This window comes from Festucalex cinctus, chromosome 2 (genome assembly GCF_051991245.1).
Source record: "Festucalex cinctus isolate MCC-2025b chromosome 2, RoL_Fcin_1.0, whole genome shotgun sequence".
Taxonomy (NCBI): domain Eukaryota; kingdom Metazoa; phylum Chordata; class Actinopteri; order Syngnathiformes; family Syngnathidae; genus Festucalex; species Festucalex cinctus.
In genome coordinates this window covers 15,038,294-15,053,663 of record NC_135412.1, presented here as the reverse complement: position 1 = coordinate 15,053,663, position 15,370 = coordinate 15,038,294, and the positions used below count along the sequence as shown (strand labels likewise).

At 40.9% G+C, this 15,370-nt stretch overlaps 2 protein-coding genes across 4 annotated transcripts in view; both read left to right on the top strand.

Annotated features, from left to right (window-relative positions):
* The first annotated feature begins 5,482 nt into the window (after positions 1–5,482).
* LOC144013839 (uncharacterized protein C7orf57 homolog) lies at positions 5,483–9,008 on the top strand. The gene is made up of 7 exons (XM_077513105.1): positions 5,483–5,641; positions 5,731–5,910; positions 5,989–6,076; positions 6,266–6,395; positions 6,632–6,696; positions 6,780–6,880; positions 8,400–9,008. Exons 1-7 carry the CDS (start codon positions 5,488–5,490, stop codon positions 8,456–8,458), a joined length of 777 nt encoding a protein of 258 aa, XP_077369231.1. The 5' UTR covers positions 5,483–5,487; the 3' UTR covers positions 8,459–9,008.
* Positions 9,009–11,985: 2,977 nt separating this feature from the next.
* LOC144013838 (plakophilin-4-like) overlaps positions 11,986–15,370 on the top strand; it is a 31,749-nt gene continuing 28,364 nt past the window's right edge. For 2 of the 3 annotated variants that reach the window (XM_077513103.1, XM_077513101.1), the window contains exons 1-2: positions 12,083–12,376; positions 13,045–13,233. In XM_077513103.1, the coding sequence (XP_077369229.1) occupies positions 13,099–13,233 (135 nt within the window). In that variant the 5' untranslated portion in view covers positions 12,083–12,376; positions 13,045–13,098. Of the gene's footprint in view, positions 12,377–13,044; positions 13,234–15,370 lie in introns of all 3 variants that reach the window. The other variant, XM_077513102.1, reaches the window with a different exon arrangement.

Sequence of the window (15,370 nt, the reverse complement as noted above, 5' to 3'; positions counted from 1 at the left end):
CCAGCTGAAGAAAAACAACCCCGACCTAAACTAAAGCATGATTCTTCCACCATGCATGGTATGATCTTCTTTTGACGATGAGCAATATTGTGTGTTTGCATCAAACCTATTGTATGGCCCGAACTTGAGTTTACTTGGTTTCCAAATAGGCCACATTTATAATCCTATATTTTCATTTTCATGTGTAAGTTCTACCCCAAATTTTTCTAACGTGTTGAACACACTATTATCCTTTCCATGTCTATTATTTGCTCCATTTATTCATGATTCATAGTTTATGATGTTAGTTAAGAGATAGCTAAAAAAATTTCCAGCTATGAAATATTTCAGGTGTTCAGAGGCCGCCCAACTTGTCCTCTGACTGGTTTAATTGGAATGACAGAAGCTATAGATGTTGTTTTATGTGTTCATGTTGTAAAAGCAAAGTGAACGCATACATTTAACAATTGTAACCCGTATGTGTGAGAGAGAGAGAGAGAGAGAGAGAGAGAGAGAGAGAGAGAGAGAGAGAGAGAGAGAGAGAGATATGACAATTTAGGGATGTAACACTATCCAAACATCACGATACGATATCACGAAATGAAGGTTACAATACAATAATTATCACGATATTGTGGGGAGGTTGGCGATACAAAAAAAGGTCACAATATTGTAAGAGCTCATACTAAAAAAAAACAAAAAACAAACATCACAATATTGTGCTTTTGTACATAATAGCAATGCATATAAACAGCCTACGATCTCTAAAAATACTTAATAATGAGGCACTTGCTACAAGCACATATTGAGTTCATCCACATATTGACTCGGTTCACAAGCATATTACATGCCCCTTCTTATGACCATTAACGTGGATTTTAAACGTAGAATGGCCAAAACATGCCTCGTGTAAATTAAATGGCACTAAAAAAAAACTAGCCACTAGAGGGTGTTAGAACTGCACAAATGGAAATCAACCCGACCTTTTTTTTTTGTCTTTTCTTCTTTCTTTTTTTTTAACAGATGTGCTCCTTTTAATATCGTGACATATATTGTGGCAGTTTTAATATCGCAATATCATGACATTGCCGTGATCGTTACATCCCTAAATTATATAGGTCCGTTTTTGGCATTTTAAAAACTCACTAGATGTGTACTTCAGGAATAAATAGGTGATGCTGTATCAAAATGAATTGTTTACTCAGTTTTTGTTTGTTTGTTTGTTTTGTTTTTGACATATACATTATATAAACAAAACACATTCCTCTTTTGCAGTGGCTGAGTTGTCGGTTTAGTCACAAACTTTCCATTAAAGTGATTAAAGTGTTATTCTGTCTTGAATTGACATAAATATGCAGGAATGAAATTGCGTTACAGCCTATAAAACTAATTTATTTCCTTCATGGCTTCAGTTATAGCACAACCTTTGATCCGAGTTTTACTCCTTTTATGACTAAATGTGCACACAACGCCCTATATTATTATAATTTCTCGATATTAAATGACTGACTTGCACGTGAATGTCCTCTGCAGGCGCGAATCGGCGCTGGATCGACCCTCGCATCAGAAAACAATCCATCGCCGCATGGTGACGTCACGCCGTTGATCGGTAACACTGGCTCGGCGGTTGGTGGGCGGGCGGCAGATTTCCGCGCGGACGGCACCAGAGGTTGAAGTGCATGCATTATTATTCATTATTAAAAACCCGTGCACGCGCAGAGCCACGCTCTGTCTTATGCATCTAACATACAATAAGGCACAATTGCAGCGTGCGTACGTGTGTGGATACTTATTTTTTTGCCGTTTTGGAAATGTAGCCGCTGTCACGGCTGTTGGAGGGATGAGAAGGAGGATGGATGCCTAACTGGACGGAGCGTGCCAGGTGTGGCCTGCTTCCAACAGCAACATCTGGCCGGTGAGTCGCACCGACAGCCGCTTTGCCAGGCAGGCAGACTGTTCGGCGTGTGCGCGTGCAAACGAGCGGGGGGTCGGCCCAGGGAGGGAGGAGGCAGGGAGGCTCCGTTTCACTGCAGCTTGCCTTCCTCGCGTCGGGTCCGGCGAGTCGCTGCCGACCTCGTCCTTGCATTGCCTTGCCGGAGGACGGTTCACGAAATCAAAATGCCCTCTGTGCCGTGTGCGTGCACTACTACTGCACATGCAGGAATTGCATAGGTTAAGTGTGTCATTTAGTCCAAATGATTTAGCCTGCAGCTATGGAGAAAAAAAATGAGAGCACTGCTAGATTAATTAAATAAACGGACAATAAGAGAGAGAGAGAGAAAAAACACTTCCGTTTCTTGTATCTCAATGAAGATTTGTTTGCATAAATTGATCATTTTGCATCTCCTTAATAAAAAATTCCCCCAGAGCTTAATGTCATTTTGACAATCAAAACCTGCACGGATGCAAAGGATTAGGAATTTGGACATTACATGAGGTTCAGTCAGTCACCACATTTTTTTTTTCTTGAACTGCTCCAAATGAATCCAGGCGGGATTATTACAGTTGCTAAACCACAAAATGGTCCCTGTGTACAGTAAATACAAATATGACAGAATCCACACGTTCTTTTCTGTCTGGCAGCCGCCACCTCAGCAGCAGCCCAACTCTGGACTCGTTTGCGACAAGGTAGCAGAGATGGAGGAAGTTGACTCACAGGGGGAAGGGCCAATGGCGGTCAGAGACGGAGCCAGCGGCCGCAGCAAACCGTCGGACACCGGAGGCACCTCCAACACCACCACCACCAACCTGCTGGCTTCTGTCAAAGAACAGGTGGGATGGCGACGCACCCTTGCTGTGTATTTGACTCCCTCGTTTGTGTTTGTGTGCACGTCCGCACTACCTGCCATTGTCTTCATCTCACTGAAGAAGTTGCACCTCTTTGGGGACCCGATTCGATTTTACAGAGCAAATCCTACATACGTTTTCAAGTTTAGATTTGAATTTCATATTTAGATAGAACTATGCATGCTGTAAGGTCATCATGGGCCAGTTACTGTTGTTGAGGCCATTGTTCTCTTATCCCTCAATCAGTCAATCAAGACCTCTCTCCTGTCTTCTTTCTCTCTTCTGTTGGAGGTTTCTTCCTTAAGAGGAGTTTTTCCTTGTTTCTGTTGCCAAGTGCTTGCTCGTGTGGTGTTCAGTTGGTTTTCTTTAATATATGAGGAGTTTGGTTCTTGGCTTGCTCTGTGTATAAAGTGCCTTGAGATAACATCTGTTATGAATGAACCAATAACTTGACTTGATTTAAAGACTCGGTGTGTAGTCCTCAGCGCCATCTAGTGGTCAAAGAATAGTGTAGGAATAATTGTGAATCATAAGTTATCATACATTTGCTGTAATGAAGAACTGCTTTGCTCTGTTACCACTTACATTCACATAGCCTGAAGATGACTCAAAAAGCTGAAGAACCACAACATCTAACGCAGCACAATGGATCGGGCGATGAGGTCGCCTGTTTTCTGTTAAGAAATGATTGCAAACTTGACCACACGTAGTCAGCAATCTTCCACTCACATGCACAACACAGACAAACAACTACACGGTGTTCCAATTATGCCTTGCGTTTGCATTTTTAGGTTTGGAACACCCATGTAACTAGGGGCATGGAAAGGGCGTGGAAAACCAAATAAATAGAGAGGGTGAGGAGAGGAATCTTCAGAGAGGGCAGGAGTGAATTGTATCAGTCAGTTCCTCTCCTCTCTCCTACCGAGCCCTGACTTGAGTGTCTTCTCTCCTTTTTGTGTGTCGTGTTTAATAGATGTCAAACAGGTAACTCTAACAAATAGCATTAGAAGCTCGCACTAGCACATACACTACGGTGGCTAATAGAGACCACCTTTCGCAAGCCTACCACCAAATTTTATTTTGCGAAAGCAAACGAGAATCTCGGCGAGCGACGCCAAAAAAACGAGCGAGCCGGAATTAGCTGGAGCAGCAAAGAGCTAAGAGTTAGTCGGAGCCATAGGCTGGAGTGGCTAACGAGCGACTAGCGGGAGGAGCTAGTAAAAAACAGAAGCAAGTAAAAGCTAGCGAGAGCAAAGCAGAAAGTGACAAGCGAGGGGCCCGAATCGCGGGCCCCAGATGTGGAAGGTAAGCTGTGGTCGACCCATTGGGTCCGACACTCGATGCAAGCACATTAGTGAAGTTGTCCTTTGGGCATCCGTAGCAGGAAGATGGCGGCAAAACATGGTGGTAGCTCTAGCAAGGTGAGACTACAGCCATGTAATATTAATAAGTGATCACTAGACCTATGATTATATTAAAAAAATATGTTTGTGCAATATGAAATATCTTGTGCATGCTATTGACATAAACAATCTTTTTTTAATTGAATAAATTATTAGTTCACCACTAGATGGTGCTGGGGATCACTGAATGTCCCTTTAAATGATGAAGAGGTAGACATTTACCAGAAGATATTCCTTCGTAGTTAGACAATCCTCCTATTGTAATTTATAGAAGCAGAGCAGTTAACAGCAATTAACAGCACATCATGTGTTTTCATCCATTGTGCCTGACGCTGACCCTGATGTGTCAAAAATTGCAGGGACGCGCCTTATCGGCTATCCCACCTTCACCAAATGCTGTCAGATAATCAAATGTTAGGTGTGATGTTGAGTCAAAGCTGTTTCTGCTTGGCATGACATTTTTTAATTGTTTAATGTATCATATATGTATTTAATACCTCCAAGTTTATGAACGTTACGTCTATTTCTTTGAGGCAGAAGCAGCCAGCCCGGTCAGGGAGGTAAATCAATTCCATAATGTCTCCATCGTTCTCTCAGAAGTCAATATTGCACTCTGCTCGGATCAACTAAAGCCAGTAATCCTTGTTTTGAAGAAGAAAAAAAACATTGTTATCAGATGGCCAGCATCAGCAAGCAGATGTAGATCAAATCTGGTGGGATCAATGCACAGTCACAAATGTGAAAATAAGATACACGATGCTTCAAAAAATAACATGCACGCTCAGCAAAACCTCTTGAGGAGTGGTTCAATGGACCAGTGTCACGTCAGCGCACAGACCTTTGACCTTGCTTGAACTGAGCCCGACGATTGGGTCTGACGTTCAAATGCAAATGACAAGAACAAGATAGTAGTGCAACCGGCCGAATTTGGTGTCAAGTGGTCCGGACCAGTAAATTCATTGAATAAAATGATTATAACCAATAATATGTTGAATTCTAATAGCTATACTGTAGCCATGGTTATCCAAGTCATTTTCGTAGTATCGTTTGTGTTATTGGAGCATTTTTACAAGTCCAAATACTAATTACAGGTAATGAGGTATCCTTAAGCAAAATATAAAGAACAACCTCAGATATTTTTTATGTGCAATTTGATTCTGTTAATCATCTGCTGTCTATCATGCATTATAAATTATCGTAGTAATCACATATAAAGTAAAACAAAACAATAAGTTCCAGGTATTTAAAAAATATAGAATTGCATTATAAAATTAAATAAACTTAATGAGCGAGGAATTCGTTTTTACTCAATTTCTACATGTGCATTATAATTATCAAAATTCTTATTTATCCATCCATTTATTTATTTATTTATTTATTGCTAAATGTATTTCATTTTGTAAATGCCTGTCTTCAGATTAATTTCACTATGAGCGCTGTTGTACCCAACCATCGAAGGACCAAGCCTGGAGGTAATAATATGAAAAACTGTTTTGGCCTAAAGCTGACATCCTACAAACAGTTAAGTTTGGATCAAATAGAAATTGTCCATTCGTTTCAGGCATAAAGCCAGGAGCAGCAGCAGCAGCCAGTGGTGTGACTGGACCGACATCTCAGATCCCCGGTCTGTCCCAGACTGCTGCTCAAAGCACAGCCGTCGAGAGGATCAGCGGACGGCGGGTTGGCATCTTTGAATCCGACTCGGACTACGTCAAGCTAGCGAAGCAAGGCGGGCATAAAGGTAAAAATAATTCAGTGACTGCCATTTCCTACTTATTATGACGGGATGTTTGGAAATGTAAATATTTGTGTGCCGCAGGTCTGTTGAGCCATGACACCGATGTGGATGACAATCCCAAGACAGGCTACAATCCTAATAATTGGTTTTCGGGTGACGACTCAAACGGGTAATTGAACATTAACATCTTGGCACAGGGAAATCCTTGCTTTGGCTCAACCTGGGGGAAAAACAAACAGATAGATAGATAGATAGATAGATAGATAGATAGATTTAAGCTGGTCGGCACAATGACATTTCTAAGCCGCAGAATGCGAAGTGCGGCTCAACGTATGTCACGGTGGTTTTGTACTTGCAGCGGCAGCAAAGCAACGTCTCCCAACAGCCAGGCGAAGGGCGGCAGGCAGCCTTTGCTTGCACCGTTTGGCACTGATAACAGTTCGTCCTGGGAAAGAGAGACTGATATATTTACTCATGATAAAGATAAGGTGAAGACATCAAAAGAGTCACCATGTTTTGTTTTTGTTTGTTTTTTAATCCGCCTCCCTCCCCCGTTGCCTGACGTTTTTTTGGTAATATGAGTTTGCTCCATCATCATGGTGTCATCACAGGATGTGCTTCACGTTTTATTTTTCATTTGTAATCAATCATTTCATCGTTCGTGGTCCACCGCCACAATTAATTTCATCATGCATGACAACCGCTTCACCTTTTCATTCTGCAGATGTCCCCTGATGGTACCGCCACCAAGATGGAGGGGCTGTCGGTGAGCAACAAGTACAAGAGAACGTGAGTACATCCCACAGCAACACGGATGGAGATGACAGGATGAAGGTTTCACTCAAGTTTCTCTTTCTCTGTTGTCCGCATAGGTCTCACAGTAAGCAAATGGCCCCAGTCAGCATGTCCAAGCTGCTGAGTCACGGCTACATGGAGGACAAAAAGAAGTCTCCCAATGACGACGATGCCTCAAGTACGTCGGACGTCGAGACATATTGGGCCTGATTGACTAAAATCCCAAATAGCAGGGGCACACATTCGAACAGATTGCATGTGCTGTTGGTAACCGGTGTAAAAAGTGGTGAGGGCCGCCATATGTAAAAAAGAATTTTGTGCGTTAATTTACTCTAGTGGTTTTCACCATGGGAAATTTGGAAGAGCACCACAAGTGCAAAATGAAGTTTGAAGTGATGGAATTGGAAGTGTTAGTGGCAAGGTTATTTTTGTTAACTAAAACCAACGAAAAAACTAAAATTCAAAAACCAATTTCGTTAACGAAATAAAATAAAAACGAAAATGCTTTTTAAAAAGCGAAAACCAACTGAAACTACATTTTATGTTTACAAAATTAACTAAAACTAACTATAATTATAGCAAAAATGTCCTTCGTTTTAGTCTTTGGTAATTTAATTTATTTCATGAGCCTTTGGGGATGATTTTAAATGTGATTTTAAGTATATTGATTTTGATATTAAGTGGAATAAGGACATTTGAAAGTGTGTCACAAGAAGCGACGTCATTCAGTAGCAGCCAATCAGATGACGTCACTCCCATTGCGTTTTTTAAATATTGCGCACAAGTACCGGTAATACATGTAAAAAAAAAACAAAAAAAAATAAAACTAATACTGAAACTAACTAAAATGAAGCATTTATTAAATAACTAAAACTAATACAAACTAATAGGACCACCCTGAAAACTAATTAAAACTAACTTAAAAAAAAAAAAAAAAAACTATACTCAAAACGAAATCAAAACTAACTAAAATGAAAAATTCCAAAACTATAATAACTCTGTTTAGTGGAAGAGGCAAACAAACATTACTGAGTTATACACAAAGAAATCTATTGCTTCGATAACTTTAGGAAAGCTGACAATCTTACAAAAGTCTTTTGTTAAAATTTCATTTAACTTGTCCCAAGTGAATGGGATTTTGATTAATGTGTCCATCCTGCGTAATATTCATTAAAACTATTTGGGGAATGCTTGCACCATTTTCCACAATGTGCTGAAATGTTCCAGACGCAAGGAAATGCACAGTTGAAAGGAGTTTTCTCTCAGTGATAGGGCATGACTCCTTCTTGTGATTGGCTCAGTCCGTCCCTAAGATCATTCAGAAGCTCCAAAATGATATTTCTGAATAGATCATATCTTGTGATCATTTTGGTTTTCCCTGCATCAACTCTCTTTTTCTATCCACAGTCATCTTTATGCATGGTGTCAAATTACATTAAATCAGCTGCTAAATTAATTTATAGTATTTATTTATGTATTCCTTCCCAGAAGGCACAAAATAAACAGCAACTTTGCCTGTTTGGTAAATGTAATCTTAGTTAATAGGTCAGCTTCCACATCTGTTTTCACAAGCAGTCGAGTTTGGACCCGTTTATGCAAATGCAAACCTTTAATACGATTCAGGTTCTCTATGTGTGCTTGTTAGTGTAAGCCATTGCAAATTCCCAGAACTGATTTATTTATTTATTTATTTGCAGGTGTGACCTCAGAGCAAACTAGCACCGTTGCCACGGAGGATGTGGATGACCTTGATTAGTGTGCCGACTCGCTTTTCTCACACTCATTCACTCTTCTTGTTCATCCACTGACTGTTTGTGCTCATGTTTATGCAGAGGGACGAATCCTTCCGTTGATTTGCTTTGGTTTGGAGAAAGCATTTAATTGAGTAGACGTGACGATGTCGTTTTGTTTTTGTAACGCAATTCCTCGATTTGACAGGTAACATGCAAGCCGTGTGGCAAAATTAAATATTTGACTTTCTTAAAACCTTTCCATCTTTAAGCATGCTTTTGAGCTGCTCGGTTTGCCGGCCTATTTGTGTGATGATCGGGTACATTATTGATGTTTGTGCTAATTTATTTGCGTTGAAGTGAAGTAAAATAAAATCTGTGTGTTTGAGCTGCAGATGCGAGCTGACTGCAAAGCCGCTCTTGCAAAGTGATGTTTAGTTCTGCAAAATATTTGTTTAATACTGTATTCCCCTCGTGTCTCATGTTCTGTCTGTAAGCAGAATAAAAATGAGTCAAATTGCAGTTAGAGATGAGCCTGTGCCAAGTGTTCGATATTAATTATAATATTCAACCACTGATGGGACATTCTGTTTCTTATTTTGCAGACGAAAAAAAAAGCTGAACGTGCATTGTAGACCTCTGTAAGCAGAGTTGAGTCATGAATGTGTCTTTTGAACATACTAACCACGCAGTTTGTGAATTTCATGACAAACCTAACAAACCACCACACTTTCCCTCTTTGGGCAAGAGTGAATCTGGACAGTTGCCAATCGCAGATTGTATAAATATACTTGAAGCATCCCAAAATATTCCTAGATTTCTCACCTATCACTTTTGCTGCTTTGAAAGGGGAAGACAACCTCCCCGCCTAAATTGTCTTGACATTATGTTCTATGCAGCCACTTAGTCTAAATACGGTAATCTGGTTAAAATTGTGTTAGTGGAATATGAGTTAAGCAGCAAAATCTAGCAGTTTTTATCAATATCATAAGGCGGCCATTTTGCCACTTGCTGTTGACTGAAGATGACATCACAGTTGCTCGGGGCTCAAACGACCAATCACAGCTTACCTGCTTTCTGAAGCTGAGCTGTGTATTGGTTGTGACCTGAGCCTTGAGCAACTGTGATGTCATGTTCACTCGACAACAAGTGGCAAAATGGCCGCCCCCTGAGACGGATGAAAACGTCTGGATTTTGATACATACTTCATATTCCACAAACGTAATATTAATCAGAATATCATGTTTAGACTAGTGAGGTCACATATATCATTATTGTCAATAAATGTGTAAAGTTCCCCTTTAATTCTTTCACCATCAATATAACAACTTGACAATGATGAGAAACATCCAAATCTTACCAAGATACTTCAATGTTCAAAAAAAGAAAATGTCACGTTATTTAAACCTACCACTGTATGATGCTGCCGCGTCCTTCAGAACTACCAGACTGTCAAAGGTTTTGCCACTTCCGATACTGTTGTATTTGAAGCACATGCAGGGCTACTTTTATTTACTGTTCACATATAATCTCCAGTTCAACTCTTAACAAGTTGGCGCTGACCAACGTGGGAACCTTGTGTGGCTTTGTGAGCACTTTGTGGGTTTTGATCAACAAACGCTGGCCAAAGGAGTCCGTCCACACACGCATTGAGTGACTCACCTAGATGTGATATCACACACATTTTATTTCAATAAATGGTGCATGTGCATGTACTGATTTTTGGCTTTTATTTCTCCATCGTTATCAGAGCGTTATTGAGAGCAAGGTAAATTATTCACAAACCTTTTCCACCCTTAATGTGCAACTGAATTAGAAAAAAAAATAAAATACGTGAAATTATGGCTGTATTCCTGAATAGCCTATATCACAGTCCAACTCATTTACCTGGTAGTCATCACACACCTGCCACCATTTAAAATGCCTGTAATTAGCCACACATACATTTTAGTTATTCCATTAGGCTTTTACTGAACCCTGTGGGTTTTGTGCTTCGACTGTTTATTTGGAACTCTTCATAATTCCATCTACGTTGACTAAAGTTCCAGTTCCAGCTGAAGAAAAACAACCCCGACCTAAACTAAAGCATGATTCTTCCACCATGCATGGTATGATCTTCTTTTGACGATGAGCAATATTGTGTGTTTGCATCAAACCTATTGTATGGCCCGAACTTGAGTTTACTTGGTTTCCAAATAGGCCACATTTATAATCCTATATTTTCATTTTCATGTGTAAGTTCTACCCCAAATTTTTCTAACGTGTTGAACACACTATTATCCTTTCCATGTCTATTATTTGCTCCATTTATTCATGATTCATAGTTTATGATGTTAGTTAAGAGATAGCTAAAAAAATTTCCAGCTATGAAATATTTCAGGTGTTCAGAGGCCGCCCAACTTGTCCTCTGACTGGTTTAATTGGAATGACAGAAGCTATAGATGTTGTTTTATGTGTTCATGTTGTAAAAGCAAAGTGAACGCATACATTTAACAATTGTAACCCGTATGTGTGAGAGAGAGAGAGAGAGAGAGAGAGAGAGAGAGAGAGAGAGAGAGAGAGAGAGAGAGAGAGATATGACAATTTAGGGATGTAACACTATCCAAACATCACGATACGATATCACGAAATGAAGGTTACAATACAATAATTATCACGATATTGTGGGGAGGTTGGCGATACAAAAAAAGGTCACAATATTGTAAGAGCTCATACTAAAAAAAAACAAAAAACAAACATCACAATATTGTGCTTTTGTACATAATAGCAATGCATATAAACAGCCTACGATCTCTAAAAATACTTAATAATGAGGCACTTGCTACAAGCACATATTGAGTTCATCCACATATTGACTCGGTTCACAAGCATATTACATGCCCCTTCTTATGACCATTAACGTGGATTTTAAACGTAGAATGGCCAAAACATGCCTCGTGTAAATTAAATGGCACTAAAAAAAAACTAGCCACTAGAGGGTGTTAGAACTGCACAAATGGAAATCAACCCGACCTTTTTTTTTTGTCTTTTCTTCTTTCTTTTTTTTTAACAGATGTGCTCCTTTTAATATCGTGACATATATTGTGGCAGTTTTAATATCGCAATATCATGACATTGCCGTGATCGTTACATCCCTAAATTATATAGGTCCGTTTTTGGCATTTTAAAAACTCACTAGATGTGTACTTCAGGAATAAATAGGTGATGCTGTATCAAAATGAATTGTTTACTCAGTTTTTGTTTGTTTGTTTGTTTTGTTTTTGACATATACATTATATAAACAAAACACATTCCTCTTTTGCAGTGGCTGAGTTGTCGGTTTAGTCACAAACTTTCCATTAAAGTGATTAAAGTGTTATTCTGTCTTGAATTGACATAAATATGCAGGAATGAAATTGCGTTACAGCCTATAAAACTAATTTATTTCCTTCATGGCTTCAGTTATAGCACAACCTTTGATCCGAGTTTTACTCCTTTTATGACTAAATGTGCACACAACGCCCTATATTATTATAATTTCTCGATATTAAATGACTGACTTGCACGTGAATGTCCTCTGCAGGCGCGAATCGGCGCTGGATCGACCCTCGCATCAGAAAACAATCCATCGCCGCATGGTGACGTCACGCCGTTGATCGGTAACACTGGCTCGGCGGTTGGTGGGCGGGCGGCAGATTTCCGCGCGGACGGCACCAGAGGTTGAAGTGCATGCATTATTATTCATTATTAAAAACCCGTGCACGCGCAGAGCCACGCTCTGTCTTATGCATCTAACATACAATAAGGCACAATTGCAGCGTGCGTACGTGTGTGGATACTTATTTTTTTGCCGTTTTGGAAATGTAGCCGCTGTCACGGCTGTTGGAGGGATGAGAAGGAGGATGGATGCCTAACTGGACGGAGCGTGCCAGGTGTGGCCTGCTTCCAACAGCAACATCTGGCCGGTGAGTCGCACCGACAGCCGCTTTGCCAGGCAGGCAGACTGTTCGGCGTGTGCGCGTGCAAACGAGCGGGGGGTCGGCCCAGGGAGGGAGGAGGCAGGGAGGCTCCGTTTCACTGCAGCTTGCCTTCCTCGCGTCGGGTCCGGCGAGTCGCTGCCGACCTCGTCCTTGCATTGCCTTGCCGGAGGACGGTTCACGAAATCAAAATGCCCTCTGTGCCGTGTGCGTGCACTACTACTGCACATGCAGGAATTGCATAGGTTAAGTGTGTCATTTAGTCCAAATGATTTAGCCTGCAGCTATGGAGAAAAAAAATGAGAGCACTGCTAGATTAATTAAATAAACGGACAATAAGAGAGAGAGAGAGAAAAAACACTTCCGTTTCTTGTATCTCAATGAAGATTTGTTTGCATAAATTGATCATTTTGCATCTCCTTAATAAAAAATTCCCCCAGAGCTTAATGTCATTTTGACAATCAAAACCTGCACGGATGCAAAGGATTAGGAATTTGGACATTACATGAGGTTCAGTCAGTCACCACATTTTTTTTTTCTTGAACTGCTCCAAATGAATCCAGGCGGGATTATTACAGTTGCTAAACCACAAAATGGTCCCTGTGTACAGTAAATACAAATATGACAGAATCCACACGTTCTTTTCTGTCTGGCAGCCGCCACCTCAGCAGCAGCCCAACTCTGGACTCGTTTGCGACAAGGTAGCAGAGATGGAGGAAGTTGACTCACAGGGGGAAGGGCCAATGGCGGTCAGAGACGGAGCCAGCGGCCGCAGCAAACCGTCGGACACCGGAGGCACCTCCAACACCACCACCACCAACCTGCTGGCTTCTGTCAAAGAACAGGTGGGATGGCGACGCACCCTTGCTGTGTATTTGACTCCCTCGTTTGTGTTTGTGTGCACGTCCGCACTACCTGCCATTGTCTTCATCTCACTGAAGAAGTTGCACCTCTTTGGGGACCCGATTCGATTTTACAGAGCAAATCCTACATACGTTTTCAAGTTTAGATTTGAATTTCATATTTAGATAGAACTATGCATGCTGTAAGGTCATCATGGGCCAGTTACTGTTGTTGAGGCCATTGTTCTCTTATCCCTCAATCAGTCAATCAAGACCTCTCTCCTGTCTTCTTTCTCTCTTCTGTTGGAGGTTTCTTCCTTAAGAGGAGTTTTTCCTTGTTTCTGTTGCCAAGTGCTTGCTCGTGTGGTGTTCAGTTGGTTTTCTTTAATATATGAGGAGTTTGGTTCTTGGCTTGCTCTGTGTATAAAGTGCCTTGAGATAACATCTGTTATGAATGAACCAATAACTTGACTTGATTTAAAGACTCGGTGTGTAGTCCTCAGCGCCATCTAGTGGTCAAAGAATAGTGTAGGAATAATTGTGAATCATAAGTTATCATACATTTGCTGTAATGAAGAACTGCTTTGCTCTGTTACCACTTACATTCACATAGCCTGAAGATGACTCAAAAAGCTGAAGAACCACAACATCTAACGCAGCACAATGGATCGGGCGATGAGGTCGCCTGTTTTCTGTTAAGAAATGATTGCAAACTTGACCACACGTAGTCAGCAATCTTCCACTCACATGCACAACACAGACAAACAACTACACGGTGTTCCAATTATGCCTTGCGTTTGCATTTTTAGGTTTGGAACACCCATGTAACTAGGGGCATGGAAAGGGCGTGGAAAACCAAATAAATAGAGAGGGTGAGGAGAGGAATCTTCAGAGAGGGCAGGAGTGAATTGTATCAGTCAGTTCCTCTCCTCTCTCCTACCGAGCCCTGACTTGAGTGTCTTCTCTCCTTTTTGTGTGTCGTGTTTAATAGATGTCAAACAGGTAACTCTAACAAATAGCATTAGAAGCTCGCACTAGCACATACACTACGGTGGCTAATAGAGACCACCTTTCGCAAGCCTACCACCAAATTTTATTTTGCGAAAGCAAACGAGAATCTCGGCGAGCGACGCCAAAAAAACGAGCGAGCCGGAATTAGCTGGAGCAGCAAAGAGCTAAGAGTTAGTCGGAGCCATAGGCTGGAGTGGCTAACGAGCGACTAGCGGGAGGAGCTAGTAAAAAACAGAAGCAAGTAAAAGCTAGCGAGAGCAAAGCAGAAAGTGACAAGCGAGGGGCCCGAATCGCGGGCCCCAGATGTGGAAGGTAAGCTGTGGTCGACCCATTGGGTCCGACACTCGATGCAAGCACATTAGTGAAGTTGTCCTTTGGGCATCCGTAGCAGGAAGATGGCGGCAAAACATGGTGGTAGCTCTAGCAAGGTGAGACTACAGCCATGTAATATTAATAAGTGATCACTAGACCTATGATTATATTAAAAAAATATGTTTGTGCAATATGAAATATCTTGTGCATGCTATTGACATAAACAATCTTTTTTTAATTGAATAAATTATTAGTTCACCACTAGATGGTGCTGGGGATCACTGAATGTCCCTTTAAATGATGAAGAGGTAGACATTTACCAGAAGATATTCCTTCGTAGTTAGACAATCCTCCTATTGTAATTTATAGAAGCAGAGCAGTTAACAGCAATTAACAGCACATCATGTGTTTTCATCCATTGTGCCTGACGCTGACCCTGATGTGTCAAAAATTGCAGGGACGCGCCTTATCGGCTATCCCACCTTCACCAAATGCTGTCAGATAATCAAATGTTAGGTGTGATGTTGAGTCAAAGCTGTTTCTGCTTGGCATGACATTTTTTAATTGTTTAATGTATCATATATGTATTTAATACCTCCAAGTTTATGAACGTTACGTCTATTTCTTTGAGGCAGAAGCAGCCAGCCCGGTCAGGGAGGTAAATCAATTCCATAATGTCTCCATCGTTCTCTCAGAAGTCAATATTGCACTCTGCTCGGATCAACTAAAGCCAGTAATCCTTGTTTTGAAGAAGAAAAAAAACATTGTTATCAGATGGCCAGCATCAGCAAGCAGATGTAGATCAAATCTGGTGGGA

Bases quoted from the DNA above. Each gene is read 5' to 3' on its own strand.
- LOC144013839 (XM_077513105.1), top strand. From the start codon at position 5,488: ATGTGCATTATAATTATCAAAATTCTTATTTATCCATCCATTTATTTA. The intron at 6,396-6,631 runs GTGAAGACATCA...TTCATTCTGCAG, and splicing joins TTACTCATGATAAAGATAAG to ATGTCCCCTGATGGTACCGC. The intron at 6,697-6,779 runs GTGAGTACATCC...TTGTCCGCATAG, and splicing joins AGCAACAAGTACAAGAGAAC to GTCTCACAGTAAGCAAATGG.